This window comes from Eutrema salsugineum, unplaced genomic scaffold (assembly GCF_000478725.1).
Source record: "Eutrema salsugineum unplaced genomic scaffold, Eutsalg1_0 scaffold_7, whole genome shotgun sequence".
Classification (NCBI taxonomy): Eukaryota; Viridiplantae; Streptophyta; class Magnoliopsida; order Brassicales; family Brassicaceae; genus Eutrema; species Eutrema salsugineum.
Genome location: NW_006256486.1, coordinates 5,600,772 through 5,622,935, shown reverse-complemented (window position 1 = coordinate 5,622,935; position 22,164 = coordinate 5,600,772). Strand labels below are relative to the sequence as shown.

The 22,164-nt window shown below is 33.7% G+C and overlaps 2 protein-coding genes across 2 annotated transcripts; both read left to right on the top strand.

Moving 5' to 3' along the window:
• The first annotated feature begins 8,489 nt into the window (after positions 1-8,489).
• On the top strand, positions 8,490-9,413 carry LOC18011133 (putative F-box protein At1g47765). The gene is given in 3 exon segments (XM_024150700.1): positions 8,490-8,807; positions 8,809-8,850; positions 8,883-9,413. Coding segments are annotated over 3 exon segments (891 nt in total).
• Positions 9,414-15,552: 6,139 nt separating this feature from the next.
• Positions 15,553-16,116, top strand: LOC112082979. The gene has a single exon (XM_024150699.1). It carries the CDS (start codon positions 15,553-15,555, stop codon positions 16,114-16,116), a length of 564 nt encoding a protein of 187 aa, XP_024006467.1.
• The last annotated feature ends 6,048 nt before the right edge of the window (positions 16,117-22,164 follow it).

The following is a 22,164-nucleotide window of genomic DNA, read 5'->3' as shown; positions in this document are numbered from 1 at the left end:
TGAGACTATCATCTCAGAAAGTCCCTTGGTCGAAAGGAATCTGGTTTTCTCATCACTGCCCAAAGTATGGATTCTTGGCATGGCTTGTGGTTATAAATTGCCTCACTACGGGGGATCGAATGCAGAAATGGAGCCCTAATATCCCTGTCGCTTGTGTCTTGTGCAACCATCATACTCTTGAAACTCAAAATCAATTGTTTTTCACATGTTCTTACTCAGAGCAAGTGTGGAAAAATGTAGCGGGAGGAGTTTTGCTGCAGGAATACACCTGAGAGTGATTCTCTGTTGTTGGGTTGGTTTCACAAACATCACAAAATCAAATCAAGAGTTTTCTTGTTAGGTACCTCTTCCAGATGACAATCTATGTGCTGTGGAGAGAAAGGAATGATAGGAGATATGGGTCCAATGCATCACCTGCATCGAAGCTGATAAAATTCATTGACAAGGGAGTTCGAAAGCAACTCAGTGCTATATGATTGCTCGGAGATAGTCGATATGAGGAAGGTCTGCGGCGCTGGTTTACGTCAAGACGGTGCGATGATAGGCATCTTTGCCGGACTGAAAGATTTGAAGATTTCTGAAAACAATTAAGCTCATACTTTGGTTTCTTATTTAACCAGATCACATTTATATATGTAGAAAATGTTGTTTTTTCGAGTTTGAATAAATTTAACATTTATTATAAAAAAAAAAATTGTTCATGATGGTTAAGTAGACTTACCCACTAGAACCGATCCTTGATGAATTATATAGTTCACTAAGAGATCTAGCTGGTAGGCAAAAAGTGAACACAATGGCTCCAGTAAAATTCTCGTTGTTCAACGAATGACTCATGTCGTCTTCTTATTATTTACATAGACATTTGTATATCTTTAACATCATATATATATATAGTGTAAGCGAAGTAAATTTTTAGTTTCAAAACTTCTCATTGAGTTTCAAAATGGTTAATTATTCTTCTATCCCTCGCCAAAAAGAGACGTAGTTCAAGTTAAATTATGATTAAAATTATATTAATTAATATACCGACTAACATACCAATATTTCTGCGGTTCGATTTAATTTAGCAGATTTGTAGATTTATTTTGGGCTAGAGTCTGAGTTTTTTTAAATTGATAACTCGTTTTATATTATTTTTTTAAAAAAAAAATCCTCACCATATTAGGTAAAAATTATATATTAAACCCATCGAGTTACTTTGTTTCTTTATATATTAAAACAAAAACCAAACCACAGCTTTCTATTGAGTTCTAAATATAACTTTGATTGCGCTGCACTTAGGTCATCAAGAGAATTTCAGTTACTTTGTTTATGTTGTTAGTGCGTACTCTTATCATTGCGTCTTTTCTAAGTTTCTATAATATCTTCGTTCTTTCTAATTGCTAAAATATTTACTGGTTTTGATGTCATCCTTACCCTCTCCGAGTTAGTAGGTTTTTTTTTTCAGATTTGTAACTCCTCTTTGTTTTTTTTTTGTTTTTTTTTTGAAGAAAAATAACTCTTCTTTGTTGCTTATAGTTTCTGATATTTGTTGATCTTCTTCGCTATAAGGTTCACCATTTTTTCAATGTTTGGTTTACGACGTTGATATGCTATATAAGTCTCTATTTAATAAATTTGGATGTTAACTTATTTGTTGTTGTCGTTATTGGGTTAGGTTGTCTGAGTGACTGGTTATTTCTATTGTCGAGATGCCGAGAGGTGGAGTTTGTACTTGGTTTTGTGGTTATGTTTGTTTGTTATATTTTTGTTTGATTGTTACACTTGTGTTTTATGGTTTTTTGTTACGTTTTTATTGCTATTTTTACCTGTCTTTTTATTTTTGGTTTCAGATTGCTTTGTTTTTGTTTCGTGTTTGATTTTATTTTCTTAGACGCTTCTCCTGTATTCGAACAGTTTTTGTATCTAAATTTGTTGTTTTTCCATCTGCTAATCAAAATCAGAAGTATACTCTCTTCTTATAACTATACGTCAAATGCAGATTCCAGCGATTCAGTTCAGCTTCGGGGCTCTCCTCAGTTTTCACTAGAACCACATCATTAGGATCCAAATCTGGAAAAATCTCTCATCTGAATCAGAAATTTGGTAATCTCGCTTACTTTGGGAGCAGTTTCGTTTCCACGGCTACACTTGCTGTGGAACGAAGTCATAGCTAATCAATGGCTGTTCTTAGATGAGAATGAGAGTGATTGGAAGAGCCACGCTGCAGCAGTTGCACAGTCTATGTAAGTCATTAAGAGACGATTGCAGGTAAAAAAAGAATTGAAACTTACAAGCTTCCCCAGTTCCCCTTGTTATTACGTTCATGGAGTCGAGAATATATATGTTTGAAGTAAAGACATTGTTGGAGTATTGAAGTTTTACATGTGTTTGTTCATGGTTTTGGCAGTGGAAGAACTTATGGTGAAACTGAAATTGTTATCTATGGTGCTGAATAAGCCTGATCTATGGGATGAGAGGAAACTTTTAATTTCGAAATAAACCTATTGCTTTTTGCAGAGCCATATTCAAAAAAAATTATTATGTCCACTTCTAAATCATATAGGCAAATTCAGGCTAAAGTAATTCCTCTATATGGAACCGGTGTGAAAGATGTACTCCTGTGCTATGGAACCCGTGTGATCCTAATTTTTCCAGCAAGCGAGCTTGTAATTCATATCTATATCTTGGGTCTATACTATATTTTTGGTTTGACACGCTATGACGTGTTTGATCTCTTTTTGAATAAAAAGAGATGGATCAAATATGAATGGGGAGGAACATGTAGTTTGACCTTGCTTAACTTGAGCTGGCATAGTTTAAAGTAGCATTGAAGAAAAATGATGAGCAAATTTCACCAACTGAAGTAACATGTGGATATACACATAAGGACTGTTTCGGTATGTTCTCATTCGATGATTTGTATTACTTTATTTTTCTTTAATATCTTTGCTATGAGGATGAAACTTATGTGCTTCTGATAAAACTTGAAGTTTATGATGATATGATAATAGAATTAAACTGCTGCAACTTGCAAGTATATAAAACACAAATAATATGAAGGACAAGACCAAGAAGAAGAGGAAAAAATTGGTAAAAAAAAAAGAAGAATTAAGAAAATATGAATATGGTAAGAAAGAATTCAATGATGATGAAAAAGAAGAAGGTCAATCGAATTATAAAGAATAAAAAGTAGATGAAGACAAAGAAAAAGAAAACGAAGAGGAAGCAGAAGAAGAAGAAAATGAATATTCTAGGTGTCAGAGACTGTTGGACAAAAACAAATGTGTGAGAAATGTTACATGGTTATGTGGAGGGTAAAGAATGAGTATTTGTGAAAAAAGATTAAAAACAGGAATAATTTTGTTGATGCTATCGAACATAAAACATTTTAGAGTTTTATAATGACGTTTAACATTGCATTCCCAATCGATAAAGATAATAAGTGAGAATTGAGTGTTTTGAAACTCTTAATACTATTAATATATTATTATTGCTATTAACTCAATTATATGATATATATAATTTCAGATTAGGAAGGGAAGGAGATAGGGATATAGAATGAGTGTGAGCAAGGGAGAGAGAGAAAGAAAGAAAAAGAGACAATTAAAGCTTTCAAAACTTACATAGAAGATGAATAGAATCTTCAGGTACATGTAATTGATTAATATTATTAATATTATATCACTGTAAGTTCATCTCTTCGTATATCTCATCTTTGCGTTTATTTTGATTAATAAAAAAGTTTTCAAAAATATGTAAGTATAAAATGATTCGTTATATATTGCTGTTTATAGAGTAATAGTGAAAAAATAACTTAAAATTTTGATTACATCCAAATGTTAAGCAAAAAAAAACTATGACCGTTGGATGTAAAGATCCTTATTTTTAATATAGTTTTTGGTTTTACTTTATTTAATATAGTTTTGAAACAAATATGGATCTTCGTTTTTAGTTTTTTTATTGGTTGATCGTATGTTTCAAATTGTTGTTATATTTATGTTTGGTTTCAAAATATATGTTCGGTTATAAATTTAATAATTTAACTAATATAATAAATACGTTCGCACAAGTGCGAGCTAAACAACTAATTAGTAATAAATAGAATATCCAAACAAAAACATGTTTTTTCTTGGCTATTTCCCTAAGTTAATTAGTTTTTTTTTATCCCATGAAAATCTCCACCATTTTTTTCGTTTTAATTTAAAAATGAAAATATCTATATTAGTATTTGCGAAGTGAATTCGTCTGTGGTTTAACGCACAATTTTTTGTGTCGTTTTGATTAATAAAATTCTGATGATTTGATTGGTTGATAATTGTTATAATTTGATTGGTTGAATTAGTTAATTTTAAATCATTAAAATCGATATTAGTTGCTTTAAAAATAGAAAACTTGCACAATTTTTTGTGTCGTTTTGATTAATGAAATTCTGATGATTTGATTGGTTGATAATTGTTATAATTTGATTGGTTGGATTAGTTAATTTTAAATCATTAAAATCGACATTAGTTGCTTTAAAAATGGAAAACTTCTTTAATTCATATAAAAAGGGTATGGGCCATAATCTCTTCTCTCGAATAACTTGGCCCAAATTTCAAACCCAAAAAAATTATACATACCTTCCAATACGTCGTTTGTGCTGAATGAGATGGTAGCTGTGTTGGTTAAGTGCTTTGTCCATTTGTCAAAGGCTCACGGGTTCGAATCCTGTGATTCATTTTTTTTTTGGTTTTAATTGTTAGAATTTAGTTATAATTCGATTTTTGGAAATATTTTGTATTTATTAAATATTTTATAAAAGGGAATATTCCATAATTTTTTTTTTATTATCTAGAATGGAATCTTTACATTTTTATTATAGATAACTACGTAATTCATGGGAAGATAAAATCGCATATAGATCAATAATTACATTTTAGTATTTTTCACAAGAAAATAAACCCTAGGTTGTTTAGACGTATAAATATGAGCGTTTTCAACCAAACTTCTCATAATTTACGCATTAGTTTTTCTATTAGGGTTCCGTGATTATTTTGCTAGGGTTTTTATAATAGGATTAACTTTTTGGATCTCTTTAGAAAAGATTCAGCATGTTTGTCTATTTGCATGCAAAGCTAACAATGTGTTCGTCTAAGTACAGCTTTGATCATCCATCTAAAGTCATCATCACTTGGGAAGTTCCGTCTACTGATTCTGGTATATATATATAACTATTATCAAATTTAATAATAGTATGTATGCTCTCAACTTTTTTAGATGAATTCTAAAAATTTATACGACTATAGGTTTTGATAACCAGGCTTATGCTCGCGGGTTAAAGTCTGTGTTGAAATCGCATCGTCAGAATATGGATAACAAAGACATGACTGATTATCGTTACGTGACTCCATACGTTTTCGTGTATATCACCAAAAAAAAAGGTTGTTGAACCTCTTTAGGTTATTCATTCAATTTATAATACTTATTAGTAGTTGTTTGTATTTGTAGGTTATCCATGCAAGCTACTTATCGATTCTGCTATCGATGAATGGACCTTACGGACATATAATCCTGTTATCGAAGGTAGTCCTGTCTATTAATCTTACAGTTTTTACCTTTTGTAATGCTATATCTTAGTCTTTCAGATGCATACCCTTATTATATATTAATCTATGAACGTTTTCAATCTATATGTAGATATTGATTCGTATCATATATCTATTCTTGATCACGAGCTTTTTATCAAAGGAGGTATTTCTGCTCTGAATGTAATATATTTTTGTTAATGATGTATATTAAGTATTTATGTTTGTTCTAATGTTTGTTTTGTGCATTTAGGTTCTGATCGTGTTAATACGAGTGATCATGCTCAGAAGACTTTTCTATGGGATTTTGCGAGGAATGCTTGGGTTATGAATAAAGAATCTAATGGTTTCAATTCTTTGTTTTTTTGTTTTGAACATTGTTTTTTTTTTAAGAATACTAATTACACCGTTTTTATATATATTTATCTATGCAGAAGATAGTGACTCTGATGATACCAAGGTTTTATCGGGTCGTGGTACTGATGATGATTATGGTTTTGAGGATTATATGGGGTCTGATTCAGAGACGGGTGAAGATACTGATAATATGGACCAAACAGATGAATATGATTCTGAGGATGATTTTATTGACGACGATGAATCTTGTGAAGAATCTGATGGTTCAAGTGATAACTCAGAAGATGATAGCGGTGATGACGAAGATGAAGATGGTGATGATGCCGATTCAACTGATGATAATGAAAATGATGATGAAGATGTTATGTTGGATGATGAGACTGATATTGACGATGATAGTGAAGATCAGCGAAACGTCGAACTGAGTGATATACTCATCGAAAAGAATATTAGTATATCTGGACACCAGGATTCGGTGTGTACTTATACAGTTTCTCTTGGTTCAATGTGTTTTGGTGGGTGTGTTTCACGTTTGAGTCCTTCCAAAGATGGTTGTACTATCTTTGTTAAGGTTTTACAAACGTGGGTGCATATGCTAATTTCGAAACGTTCTTCCATGGAGCTCATATTGTTGGATGAACAGGTATTTATTGTACTATTACACAAAAATATTCTAAATTTTTGTCGGTGTCTAATTGACTGTTTTATTCACAGGGTGTAAAGATTCAGGCCAGTAGATGTGAAAATGCCTATTTTGACTTCGTTGATTTTCAAAGGATATTGGATCGTGCCCATGATGATGACTATTTAGTTGGTGTGTTTATTTTCGATTTAGTTATTGAATTTCATTATTATTATCTTACTGATGTTAACATTGTTTAATTTTTGTTGTTTATGAAGATTTGATAGGTCGTGTCTTAAATGTAAGTCGATCTGGGACGTCCTGTGGTTTACTTACTGGGGAACATTCTTTTCCTTCATATGGCAGTCTATGTAATGATATATGTGATTCCGAGATATGGGGTTCATATTCAACCGTCACGTTCTGTCTTAGAGATAAACGGTACTGTCTGCTGAATGTTTTAAACTGTATAATGTCGTTTTAATTATTCTATCCATCTGAATATGTGTGGTATGTTTTAATTTAGTGGTGTTGATTTGAGTTGTGAATTGTTCGGTGAGATGGCGAAAAACTTTTATGAATTGTTCGGTGAGATGGCGAAAAGAACCTCATCAGAATCATTACTAGGTGATAAAATGACATATAATTGTTATGATTATTAATATTTATTTTATTGTGATAATAATTATGATACTAGCCTTTTTAGAGGCTTAGACATAGAAATTTTTTTTCTGAAGGAATATTTATTAGATTTTATTTTGTTTATTATATAAAGTACATTTTTTTATATTTGATTAATATTAATGGTATAATTTCATTTTATTGTTGTAAGTAAGTGTTGTTCAACTTAAAAAATGATATATACCGAAAGTTTGATAAAAAAATATTATACAATTTAACTATTATTCATAAACTCAAATATAAAAATATTATACGATTTCTTAAATATATAAAGCCTGGGCAAAAATTGAAAATAAAAATGTGATGTTTATGTTAAGAGAATTTCAATAATCAAATTATAATAAGGTTTATATAATGATTGTGCCTGCGCGACGCGGGCAGATACCTAGTCTTCTTATTATTAACATTACAATTAGTATCTATTCTATTAAAACAGAAATATATTTCTGTATCCAAACAGGTTTTATTTAGTTTTTTACTATTCTGTTTTTGGATAACTCTTATTTATGTTACCAAAGAAGCCAATTTAATGTAATGTTAATAAAATAATATATTTTAAATATTTATTTAAAAATAAATTCGAAATTTTAAATTTAAATTTGAATTTGTTATAGATTTCTTTAAATATAAGTTATATTATTTATCAAAAATTATAAAATAAAACATTATTATATATTTACAAAAATAACAAATTGGATATTAGTTTAATTTTAATTTAAATATTCAAATTTAATAATATTTTTAATGACAACGATAAAGAAGATATTATTGTATATTTTTATTAAATAAATCTAAAATTTTCGTATTTAAACTTAAAAAATATAAAAAATATATAAATAATATGAATAGACAAGTTATAATTATGGTTTAATAATCACGGTCTTTTTTGGATTAATATAAATGGACATGCATGTTACAATGACCATTTTCTAATCGTTGTACTTTCGAATTAATATGAACGAACGAGATAGAATAATATTTTTCTATATATATTAAAAAAATATATTAATAGAACTAAATTATATATAAACAGAAAAAATATATAACTTATTAAAATATGATATTTAAACAAAAAAATAGAAATTATACTACAAAATTTGATAAATTATAAATATTTCCTGTGCGGATGCACGGATAAAATCGAGTTAAGTATAAAAATACAAAACTTAGAGCATATATATGAGTATATGACGTACTGTATATATACATGTGATAAATCATAATAAGAAAAGGTCGATAGTAACGCAGCTTGAGCAAATTAGGGTTTTCACTTTTGACCAAAGATGGAGCAACAAGAAGAGAAGAAGAGAAAAGACTACAAAGGAAGAAGAAGACAATCAAAATCAACTTTGTCTCTTCCTCTCGATATAACCTCAGAGATACTCTTACGTCTGCCTGAGAAATCTGTAGGGAGGTTTCTTTGCGAGTCGAAGCTTTGGTCATCAATCACCACCGATCCATATTTCATCAACTTGTTCGAAACTCAGTTGCCTCCACATCCAAGTCTTCTACTCTGCTTCATAAAAGATGGCAACTTGTTTGTTTCCTCGATTCCCCAGCATACACTTCATCAGAATTCAAACAAGTCTTACTCTTCTTCTCAGCCAATATTTGATCGTTATCCTTTGGAATTCCCAGAAGAATATAGTTACTTACCCCCTACGGAATCTGTCCACGGCTTGATCTGCTTTCCAGGATCAGGAAAGCCGATAGTTTGGAACCCTAGAAAGAGACAGGTCTCAACTTTTCCCAAACCAAGACTAACCTGGAAAACTAGAGAAATATTTTTGGGATATGATCCAATCGAAAGTAAATACAAACTAATGTGCGTTCCTTCAAGAAGAAGTAGCGACGTGTGCCAAGTTTTAACATTGGGATCAGCTCAAAAATCATGGAGAACTGTCAAAACTAACCATAAGCATCGTTCTAGTTTTCGTAATTCAGGGCGATGCATTGACGGGGTTATATATTATATAACCCATATTTATAGGACGATTGCTTGGGTTATAATGAGCTTTGATGTCAGATTTGAAAATTTTGGTAAGATAGATTTACCATCCGATATTCATAGGGATATGCTTATAAATTATGGGGGAAGGTTCGCTTGTGTTGATAAAACATGGTGGAAAAACACACTCTGGATTTTGAAGGATGCAGAAAAACACAAGTGGTCAAGTAAAGACTTTTTTTCACCTATTAATATCTAGAGCTTCTTGGCAAATAGGGTAGTTTTAAGCTTTTAATTGGCCAAAATGGTGTGTATTTGGTTTCACGTGTGTTTTTGGTATTTTTTGAACAATAACATTTTTGAAAGGCAGAAAAGCCCTTATTAGGAGGAAAAGAGTATGGGAGAACGTGAGGGAAAGTGAAAGAGAGTGAAAGAGAGTGGGGAGAGAGTGGAAGAGAGCGTGAGAGAGAGTGTGAGAAATTTAAATATTATTATTTTCTCTTTTTTCTTTTTTATTTTTTCCTTTGAATCAATTATTGTAAATTATTCATAATAATAAAATATTTAATAATTTATATATATATATTAAAAATATAAAAATCTTTTTTAATACATACAGAAATTTGAATTTTTTAAAACAGACAATATTTGATTTTTTTGCAGTATACATAAAAATTTGAAAATATTCACCATTTGATGTACAACTATTAAGTATTCATTTAACGGTATTCATGTGAAAGTATTCATCCCTAGATATTCATGATTTGGTGTTCATTCATTTGGTGTACACGTAAAGGTATTCACTAATTGGTGTACATGTAAAAGTATTCACAATTTGGTGTACACCAGTGTACACATAAAGGTGTACACCAGTGTACACATAAAGGTATTCACCAGTATTCACGATTTGATATTCATTCATTTGATGTACACATAAAAATATTCACCATTTGGTGTACACTTGAAGATATTCACTTAACGGTATTCACCATTTATTTGGTGTACAACTATTAAATATTCACAATTCAGTGTACAACTATTAAGTATTCACAATTCAGTCTACAACTGGATACCTTCAATTGAATACCATGTCTAATGTATATAACTGAGGTATAGTGTCTTAAATGTTTGCAGTTTATAGAATAGATTTTGATTTTTGTTTTTCAAAAAATCATTTTTTTATCCAATCATGATTTTGACAAAATTGATTCCTATTTTTTAGGAAAACTAGTTTTAAAAATAAATTTCAATTTTTAAACAAAAACTATGGCCATGAATGTTTGCATGGGTTTTAGTTTTTGGTTTCTGGTTTTTAACTTTTGATTTTTGATTTTTGAATTTTGGTTTTTAAAATTTTGGTTTTTGATTTTTCTGTAGATTTTTGTTTTCTGATTTTCTTATCAATAATTGTTTTTTAAACGTTTCTATGCTTTTTAATTTTAATTTAATTTTACGTGTTTAAAATTTACAAAATTAAATAAATAAATTGAAGTTTCAAAACCATATATTTTTCTAAGAAAAATAACTGAAAAATATAATAAATAATCAAAACTATAAAATTATAGATCTTTTCTAGAGTGAAAGTTATATATAAAAATGTACATAGAGGTTATTTTAGAAATGAGATTTTGTTTTGCTTATACGTTTTTTATTTTAAAAATATAGTTTTTTCTCGTAATTACTTATTGAAAAAACTAGCAGTATTTAAAAAAAAATAAAGTAAATAACAAAAACTTACGAAACTTCTTTGAAAAATCCGTATAGGGTGATTTTTGGTTTTTGTTTAGAAAAAAATAAAAAATCTGAAAAACTAGTTTTCTTATAATTTAAGAAATCTATTTTTTTCAAAAACTTGACTGGTTAATAAAATGATTTTTTGAAAAACGAAAACTAAAATCTGTTAAAAAAACTGCAAACAATTAAGGCTTAAATCTACTTTTTAGGAGTTTTATGTCAAGATTTTTTTTTGTCTAACACTATCCTATCCTATCTACCATTCAAGTTTTTCTAATTTCAAAAGGTGTAGAAAAAAAATCTATGAATTTTTTAAATATATACTATTATATATTTTCTTATTTAAAATAATATATAAGAGTAAATGATTTAAAAGAAAAAGAAGAAATAAAAAAGAAAAAAGAGAGAATAATATTTTTTAATTAAGCTCTGTTTTTTTTCTCTCACGCTATCTCTTTCTTCTTCTCTTCTTCCTTTTGTTTTCTCTCTCTTCATTTATTTTATTAATACTTAATTTATCATAATGACATAGAAATGTAAATAAACTGAACTTAGGAGGATAATATAGATATTAACACATAAAAACTATCCAAACACATCCACTTTTTCAAAACATGCCTTTTTGGCAAATTAAAAACTTAAAATTACACTTTTGGCCAATTTTCTCTAATATCTATGATAATAGTTTGACAACAAATTTTAGTCTAAAAGGTTTCACTGATGCTGGTGAGATTATTTATGCACCGTCCGATCAGCAACAATTGTAGAAGATTCGAATTTAAAGGAGTGGCAGACGACGATAATGAGACTTTGCTCAATATTGGACTTCATATGCGACGTACGTGTGAGCTCTATGCTTTCCCGAATCACATTTGAGATGTCAAAATGTCTTTATATATAACAGTTTGTTGGGTTTTTTTTATATATTATTATTTTTTTTACTTAGCATGATCAAACTTAATTGATGCAACTTTACGGGGTTGTTTTTAACTTTCTCATTCTTTACTTTGATTCTGTCCCTTTTGATTACCATTTACCAGTTCTTTGTAAAATTAAAAACCTCTAAAAAAATGAAGAGGCTCCTTGCTCATGTGCAAGAACATTATATCAACTTTAAGGTAATAACTAGATTCTGTAGTTTTCGTTATTTTCTGTAGTTTTGATTGCTCCTCTTTCTTTGTTATATCTCTGTATTCTGTAAAAAATCGAAAATGGTATAAAATTTAACCTTTTATCAAAAAAAAAGGTAATAACTAGATTCTAACTTTTACGTCTGTATGAGAATTTTTTGTTTTTTTTAAACTTCTAATATAATTTGTATTTATTTTTTTTGTTTAAATATAATTCATTTTGGTTATAATTTTTTTCAAATCAAAAATTTTGTTATCATGTTTTAACTTTAAAGAGTTTTTTCACATATAACCCATAAATTGAAGTCAAATACAAATCTAACCTCTTTTTTCTCCCTCTTCAATATTAGCCAATTTCTCCCCACTATCTCCCTAAAGCCACATATAATAACGTAAATGCCATTATGTTTATAATTATCGATTTTTTAAGGAAATTTGAAAAAGACATAATCATCCTAAGATATATCAAGTATTCACGAAAATGCCATCATCTTCAATTTCGCCAACTACCATTACCAACCAAAATTGAAGCTCTTAATGCTTGCCCATCCGCATTTGAAGCTCTAAATGCTTATTTGGCCGCTCAAAACTTCATTCTATCTTCAAATTTCTCTCCAGTTTCATCTAAAAAATCTCTTTCTTTGTCGACATTGATATGTTTTAATTCGCAAATCATCTATTTTGTAAGATTCTTGGATAACCGAGTTCTGGGCTGGTTTGCTTTCGGTGCATTTCAAAAATTCTGAACTTCTGTCAAAGTTAATCGAGTTCAAATTGGAAGGAGGTAGACATCTAATTCTTTTGTTTAACATTGGGCTATGTTTCGCGAAAGTAGACTTCTTTTACAGTCTGTTAGTCAACGTAAAAGGTTAGATTTGCAATTGACATTTTGGTATTTTTTTGAAAGTAGACTTCTTTGTAAGTCTGCGAATTTTCATTTGAATACAAAAAAAAACAACGTGTAGACTTCTATTTCAGTTTGCGGAAAACAAGGATAGTTTTGCATTTGACTGGAAAATATTATACTTTGACTTTTTCTGCAGACTTCGTTGAGACGTCTGAGAAAGAGAAGTTTGACCTGAAAGGTTATTTTTGCATTTGACCAAGATGTTGACCACCTTTGACTGTTCCAGCAGACTTAAAGAAGTCTGCTACGAATTAAATTTATTTTAAATTTATTTTGACTGTTTGCATTTTGAAGTCTGCTACGAAAGTCAAACATTTGGTCAATTGCAGAAATAACATGCAGCAGACTTCGATTATAGTGTAGACTTCTTCAGCTGACTTCACAACAACAGAAGACTTCTTGCCTCTTACAGCAGACTTCAAAAGAAGTCTGCTGTAAAAGTCAAACGTTTGGTCAATTGCAGAAATAACCTTTTTCTTATGTAGACTTTATATAGAAGTCTGCTATCAATTGCAAAAGTAACCCTGTCTTTTTGGAAGACTTCTTCGTGAAATATACCTGGTGGAGTTTTGCTGGAAGTCTGCATTTTTTTCATTTTTAAAAAGCATTTTTTAAAAAACTTTTGTGTGATGAATATTTTTTTTAATTTTTATTCTTGTTGTCTAGGTATATTTCCTTCACCTGTATTAATTTGGTATGCTTATGTGTTATACATTAATAGTTATGATTTTTATAGATTTGAAAGGTAATAAGCACATATCAGCCAGCTATGCAGTCTGCCAATGAAGTCTACTTGGCGAAGGAGAATAACACAGCAGACTACACTTGAAGTCTGCCTAATTATTTTAACAAAAAATTTGTTTTTGAATTAATGGTATATGTTAAAATAAATTTCTTGTTTGGACATGTTGATTTGCTTTTTTTGTTACATATACGTGAGTTTCAAGTTGATATGTGTTATAATTACAAAGTGATGAATTTTCTTGAATGTTTAGACTTTTAGCCGATTATAGCAGACTTCTTTACTTATGTGGTTTACCTTTTTTGCAGATGCCGGCTCAGTTGCCTGTTTTATTTGGAGAATGGGTTATGGGTGCTCAGTCATGGCATTTTGTGGTGGATAATCACAAAGGAGGGAGGTTGTTCTTCTTGAATGATGGTTGTACACATGGAGAACTCGTAGCTATGGCTCTAGATGATTACATGCTGAATGGAAAAACGGACAGCGTGTCTATCACTTATGCATTGCCAGATTCAATGTTAGCAAACATGGCTCCAGATATCCCTCTTATGCATATTACAAATGATAGACAAGTACAGAGCTTGATTGGGTTGAGTAAGACGCATGTTATACGTCTTTGTGTATCTAGTCGCAAGGACCATGATGGACGTACTGGTGGTCTTGATGCTGCTGATGGATGTTCTGTTGAAGGTGGGAATCAAACTACAGAGGAAGGTGAAGATGAAAATGTTGATGAGTATGATGATGATGAGATAAACGAGGACATCAAAAACGATCCAGTAAAGGAGGAAGACGGTACTGACTCTGAAGATCAGGACTACAGCCAATATGGGAAAGTGAAGGATGAGGATTCAAATTCTGATTCAGAGGGTGAGTGGATTGAAGAACCGGTTAAGGCTCCTCAAAGAGGATATGAAAGAAATTGGGTTGACAAAAATAAAGTAAACGGAAGTTTTGCTACAAAAGACGAGCTGATTTTAGAGATAAGGTTGACGGCTGTTATGTTGAATTTTGCATTCAGAACTGATAAGTCATCGAAACGTCTGTTTGTTGCTAAATGTGCTGTTAAAGGATGCCTATGGAGAGTTAGAGTAGCTGTAAAGAACGAAGCAAAGACGTTTTGAGTCACAAAATATGTCAAAACTCATACCTGTTCTGTTTCAGATCGGTTGGCTCACCGAAAGCATACGACTCCAAGATACATTGGGAAGTTATTTATAGAGCGTGTGGGAATAATTGATGGGATTACTGCATAACACATCAAAGATTCAATGCAGGTGATGTTTGGACTGAAAATAGACTACACAACTTCGTATAGAGCTTTGATGTATGTACAAGAATGTGTGAGGGAAACCCCTAAGGATGGATATAGCCGACTGCCTTCTTATTTGCATTTGATCGCTGAAGCAAATCCGGGTACTATAACTGCCCTTGAACGCGACAGTCAGAATAGGTTCAAATACCTATTCTTAGCCTTCAGAGCCTCCATAGCTGGTTTTCAATATCTCAGACGGGTCATTGTTGTCGATGGGTATCATCTGACTGGAAAGTATGAAGGGACTCTGCTAGTGGCGACACCACAAGATGGTAACTTCCAGATATTTCCACTAGTTTTTGGAATAGTGGACTCTGAGAATGATTACGCATGAGAATGGTTTTTTACAAAATTGCGGGAGTGTTTTACAGACGAGTATCTGTTGGTGATAGTTTCAGACCGGCATCATTCCATTAAGAAGGCATGTGAGACTGTTTTACCATGGGTAACACGCAGGATATGCTATTATCATCTGCAACACATTATTGTCAGTAAGTTTAATGGCAAACATCTTATGTACTTGGTCAAACGTGTTGCGTATGCATATACGGTTCATGATTTTAACCGTATATGGACGAGATAAGGCATATAAAACCTGAGCTTGCAATGTACCTGGAGGAGGCAGGCATTCAGTTGTGGTCAAGAGTTCACTTTCCGGGTGATAGATACAATATAAAGACGAGCAACATCGCAGAGTCTATCAACTCCGCTCTCAAACGGGCACGGGGATTTCCCATAGTATTCCTGTTGGAGTACTTACGGGAGAAGCTAACAAAGTGGTTTTGTAAAAGGCGAGAAGATGCTTTAAATCTTCAAACCATCCATACTCAGGGAGTTGAATATTTGCTGGCAATTCGTTCACATTATGCTGATAATTTGACGATTGAAGGCATAGATGGTTGGCGATTCAATGTGAAAGGAGGATCACATAACTGTCTCGTTGATTTGGAACTTCGAAAGTGTGGGTGTGGCGTGTATGATATTGAGAAAATACCTTGCTATCATGTTATAGCCGTTTCAGATGCAATGCATATGCATCTGGCCACTCTTGTATGCCCGACATACTCCAAAGATTACTTGTATGCAGCGTACTCGCATTATATATCCTCCAAGCATTGCAATGAAAACCGATGAAACATCACAATGTCTACCTTCGGAAGTCCGACATAAAAAAGGCAGGCAGAAGAAGTCAAGATGGCAAACTTGACTGGAAATTCCAAGGCATAAGCAAAAGAAACCCCGTAAGATCCACAAGCAGTGCAGTTGTTCGAAATGTCACCAACCAGGACATACCAGACCGGATTGTGTAAGTGTTATGTTACCTCATACGTTTAAGGGTTACAATGGTTGAAGTTAGTTTCCTCTGTTTTTTGCAGAGGTGGAAGTTAGGATAACAGAGGGCTACACTGCAGACTACACATGAAAGTCTACTAACGTAGTCTGCCCAAGAAGTCTGTAGACCAGGTAAGGTAAATCATATTGAAATATGTCTGTTTCATGTCTATGTACGATCATTCTTAATTATTGTTATAAACTATGCGATATAAGAAGATATGATTAGGCTAACCTTAGAGTACGTGAATTATCACAAAAACCACACTAGTCTATTACAAGTGTTTAGGCTAACAAAAGATACAACCACACCATTGTTTACAATATTACTAAACAAACCGAAATTAGTTAGGAAATAACAGTTAAATAAGAGAACAACAATTCTGGCAGGTTAACCAAAAACTTCCAACCATACCACACCCAACGAGTCATTTCTCTTACAGTACAGAATATACATAGTTGGACATATCACTTACCTTCGTATACGTCCAACCATAGATGATCATACTTTTCTTCGCCGGTTACTCCTGTCTCGTCAAATATCTCAGCTGCCATCTTGTCTCGGATGTTTTTAATGTTTGCATCACACAAGGTCTTAGGAAATGGCATCCCTAGAGCATGGCATTCGAGGTATTTCAGGCAGTAAACACCACAGTCACCGCTTTGTCTGTTTTGTGGGATCAAATGGCCCTTGATTCGCTCCCACGTGAATGGATCATAAGTCAGATTGATCCGGTCTTCAGAAGGGGCACATTCACGGAGTATGTAAGGAACCAAGACGGTAATCGGAGTCACAGCAGCCTCAATCTGAAGATCCGATGCATGAGTATTCGCATGGCTGTCCCAAATGACAATATGCTTCATTGGAATAAAAATCCACATTGCCACCCAGTGATCACCAGTGATGTGTAACATCGAGTACAGGTCATCCACATCATACCCCCACGTCTTGTTACTAACACAGTAAGTTGGCGCTGCGCCAGTGTAGTACTCGAACGAGCCATCGGGAAGGAGCTTGCCTGAACCATCAGGGTTGCCGTGAGAGTCCACGAACTCCTGGTACTTGTGCCTCCACATCGTAGCAAAGTAAGAGTCAAGGAAGGTTATTCTGTCCGACCTAAACCACTCAAGATGTTTTGTAAATCGCAGCCTGAGTAGGTTAATCACAGCTTCCATGTGCTGCATATTCAATGAAAACAATTATTCAAGAGGAGAGAAATATGTTGTGGTCATATCATATATATACTCGCGTAACTTACAGTGTCTGCTAGCCATTTTTTAGGGACTCTTAGAATATAGTACCAGTCCGTGGATGACCATTTTATTCGCTTCGGATAGTTCCTGAAAACACCAACATTAACTTGTCTAATATCATAACTACATATACAATAGAAAGAAGTCTGCTATAATAACTCCAAAACAAATACTTACGGATCTTTTTTCAGACAATCAGTGAGCACACCGATCTTTTGCTTCACGTCTGTCATATCAAACGGATCATATCCGCACCCTCGGACATTTTGTTTGGGATGATTTCCTTCGCTGTGCTGTTGGGTTTGAAAGGGCTTTGTTGTGTAGGAGCCAACTTTCCCAGTCGTTCACTCTTCGCACAGGCAACCAGTTGCGCCGCCTTCCTGCCTTTCTCGGACTTCTCTCTCTGGACCTGATCGAAGTTGATGTCGTATTTTGCTGGGTCAACCATAACGACGCTTGGCTCTAGAGTTCCCTGCTTACCATCGTTCACGCTCTCACTCTGGACATCAGTTTGTTCATTTTGCTTAGACATAAAATTACTCTGAAAATATGAAGATTTAAACACACATCAATGATACGAAACCAAACATCAAACAACATTAAAGAGTACAATTAAAAGCATTAAACATTTAGTGGTAACAACTCCACGGAAAACAGATTACTCAGGTTTTAAAACAGATTGGTAAAGTTCGATGAGAAGTTTGAAAACAAATATGGAATTTTTTTTTCCGAGGTTTCCTTCCTCTTTTCTTTGGAGCGGGTTTTAAACTAACCCCGATATTAGAATCGGCGTCCGTTGGATCGTCGCCACCGGTTTTTGTGCCATCGGCATCTGCTTCACCAGTCTGAGCCACATCCTCCTTTGTGCCTCTGGTCTCAGTTTGGAGGATTACTGCCTCTAATTTCTGCTCCACCATTCCCAGCTTTGTGTTGAGTAGTTTGATCTGAGATTCACAACCACTCAACCCATCCATCATCTTGTTGAAGCAGTCATCCATGTGGTCCTTCATAATCGTTACTATTGACTCCTCTTCATCACCAGAGATTGGGCGGAACCGCTTCCGACTTCCTGGATCACCAACTGATTCTGATCGCCTCTTCAGATCGACAAACACTTCGGACTTGACATACTTCGTCACACCTGTTGGAGGCCAATGACTCTTATCCCATTTCTATTGTTTAGGGCCAAAATGACCATACATCGCTTTGATGATGTTGTCAGTCTTCGCGTCTTCTTCATCATTATCTTCAACTTCCTAGCGCGGAAACATGTCGAAGAAGTCCTTAACAACGTAGTTGTTAATGTGTGTCTACATAAAAATAAAAATTGTGTTATATGACGTCTACTGTAGAAGTCTACAAACAAAGTCTGCATTAGAAGTCTACTAAAGAAATCTACAGTAGAAGTATACTACAGACGTCTGCACTAGAAGTCTACTAAAGAACTCTGCCGATATAATAGTCAACCAAGTATGAATTCAGACTACTTACCTGTCGGAACATATTCTCTTTCATAAATTTCCTCCCCCTGGATCCCTTGTAAGCTATCAGCGGTACCTCGGGTCGTTTGGAAGTGGTTCACCAATTTTAGCAGCAAAGTCAGGAAGAACAAAGTAAACCCAGACTTGTAGTACTTAAATATACTCTTCAATGGTATACGACGACTTCCAAATTTCTTTCTCCTTCACCGACCGCATCAGGTGTTTAAAGGCCACTCGTCCCCAAGGGTAGTTTTCAAACGCATCTAAATCCATCACAAGCCTTGCCAACCTAACCCGAGTAGCCGAAGATGGCTTTCGTGCTTCAATGTAACTAGCATAAATGCTAAGGTATCCCAGCCTCAACCGATCCTCGGAAGACCACGACCTGCGTTCCTTACAAGCTTATATCAAATCTTCAGTGTCCGGGCCCAAATCCTGATTGACTCCCAATCGCTCCCAGAAATCTTGCATCTCCTCAGTTATCTCAACCACCGGATCCTCGAGATTGTCCACGTACTCGCAATTCAAGCCAGTAATATGTTCGAACTCATTCAAAGAAAAGCGGATCGGGATTACACCTACGAGGCTCCAAATCTCAAATTTTTTCTTGCAAACTAGCTGCATGCCGAGAATGTAATGCATCAGTCTAGATGCCCAGCCAAAATCCAGCTGACTGAACTTCAAGAACACTCCCAATTTAGAGTTCATTATCTCTTCCCACTCATCTTGTGTGAGTGCTTCCTCGAGTGCAGTCATCAGCTTTGTCTCACCGCTATAGTATCCTATGCTTTTCAGAGGATACGGCTCATCGCCTTTTGTGAAGAGACGCGGGGGGAATTCTGGGTTTTCCATTGGCTGTTCTGACGTCTGCAAAACGAAGTCAAATATTCAAAATAGCAGCTTTAAAAAAAGCCTACTTATGAAGTTTCACAAAGAAGTCTACACACGAAGTCAACCAACTAAGTCTGCAATTGAAGTCTGTAGCCCTAATAGCGTAATTAAGACAGTGTCCAAAAAACTAGCTGCCGACAAAGTTCTCTAAAAAAACACAAACCGTTTTTAACTCCGTTTTACCAGATAATACTTCCAAAATAGTTCGCCTAACACTATACAAATCCGGTTAATAAATAAAAAAGAAGTACAAATATCTATAACATAGCAACTAGAAACTTGGAAAACGGGTGTTCGATTTTTGTCCGACTTTGAAACATATATCTACTCGTTGTTGTCCGATTTTTAGAAAAACCGGTGTAGAAACCCAAACGACTAGGAACTTGGAACCCGTAAAGATATTTATGAACAAATTATACGAAATTAGTGCAGCCAAATACCTTTCCACGACCAACGGCGGAAATGAACAGTTACGGACGGCGGCGACACCAGATCTGGAATAGAAAGGGAAGGGGATTAGGGTTTGTGCATAACACAGACTTCGATCCAAAAGAGAAGTCGGCCTTAATTTCGACTTACCTTAAGCGGTAAATAGATGTTCAGTAAAAACCGGCAAAACTGCAGAGAAAAATTTTCCAAACCTCGGTAGTTTTTTTTTTTACCGATGTTGTGTTAATACAGTGTTCGTTGAAACGCTTATATATGTCCGTAGAAACCTATTTAACCGTCGTACCGGTTCAATAACCGTCGTACTGGTTTAATAACCGTCGTACCGGTTCAATAACCGTCGTACCAGTTCAATTCGATCCAGTAAAGATCGATTAGATTTGGTTTATCGTACTGTTTTTTAAAACGCAATTGGTTTAGCCTTAAATTGGTATAGCTGGTTTGCAATATAATTTTAAAACTGTCGGGTTTAGTTTAATCTACGTATTAAGTCTGCATAAGAAGTCTGCATAAGAAGTCTGCATAATAGGTCTGCATAATAAGTCTGCATAATAAGTCTGCTAGTCAACAAATATGTCAGACACATAGTTTACATAATTAAACATTTGTTCATATCTCTTTCGAGAACAACTACGATCGAGTTAAACAAACACCAAGAAAGACAATAACAACAATCAGGATTGCACCAGCCACCATCGCATGATTCAACTTTAAGCCTCTAAAACGTGACTCCAAAAGTTTGTCCCTTAGTTGTGCTATATCTGCATCCAAGCTCATGATCCTGCGACGCATTGCCTCCATTGCTGGCTTATCAATACAATTCTGTACAGCTTTGCAATCACCAATTTTGAAGTAACGCATGGAGTCTGCGTGTTGCTCCACAACCAACCTAAGCTCTCGAAACTCCTCGGTCATAGCTTCATCCCACCACTTGAATATATGGTAGCCACCATCCTATACAAACACTCAGAACCCATCACAAACCATCACAAAGGGAAACAATCACAAACATAACTATTCAACACAACAAATTATCACAAACCAATACAGCAAACGACTTATTACCTCATTATTACGGCATCTGTAGAACATTCTACCTGGATTCAGGTCTGTGGAAGATGTCTGGAGCACTGGCACCAAACCGCAGTAACAACGGATAGGAAATCCAAAATTTCCACCAGATCGACGTCGTGCAGTCGAATTCATACATTCTCTCGAGCTGCTTGAAGGTTGAGTCTAGCTGTATTGACCCATTCCAGCTAAAACGGTTTTTTATGTAAAAAAACATGCTTTTGGAAAAATTATATATAGACTTCAAGCTAAAGGCCAAAATGACATGAAAACAACAACTAAGAAAAAATAAAAAATAATAACTTTGCAGCTAAAAACAAAACAACAAAAACAAACTTTTCAAACAAGTATTTCTTACTCGCTAAACAACAAAATAACAAAAAAGGTACATCTTGAAAAAAAGAAATATTTTTGCTTACTTGCTCACGGGATTGGGCTTAGATCTGTGAAAAAAAATAGTAAAGCAAAAGGACAAAAGAACAATCTTAAATGACAAATTTTAAAGGACAAACAAGTAAACAATAAGATACAAACTAAACAGAGAATGTAATGGTGAAGAACTCACAGATCTGGAGAGATAAATAAGAACGATGAAGACGCCGGGTGAGATCGGCAGCAATAATATATCTAGTGAGATATATGAAACAACATATGCATCAGAAACGAAAAAAAGAGATGGGGAGCGCCAGGAAAAGCTTACTGCAAG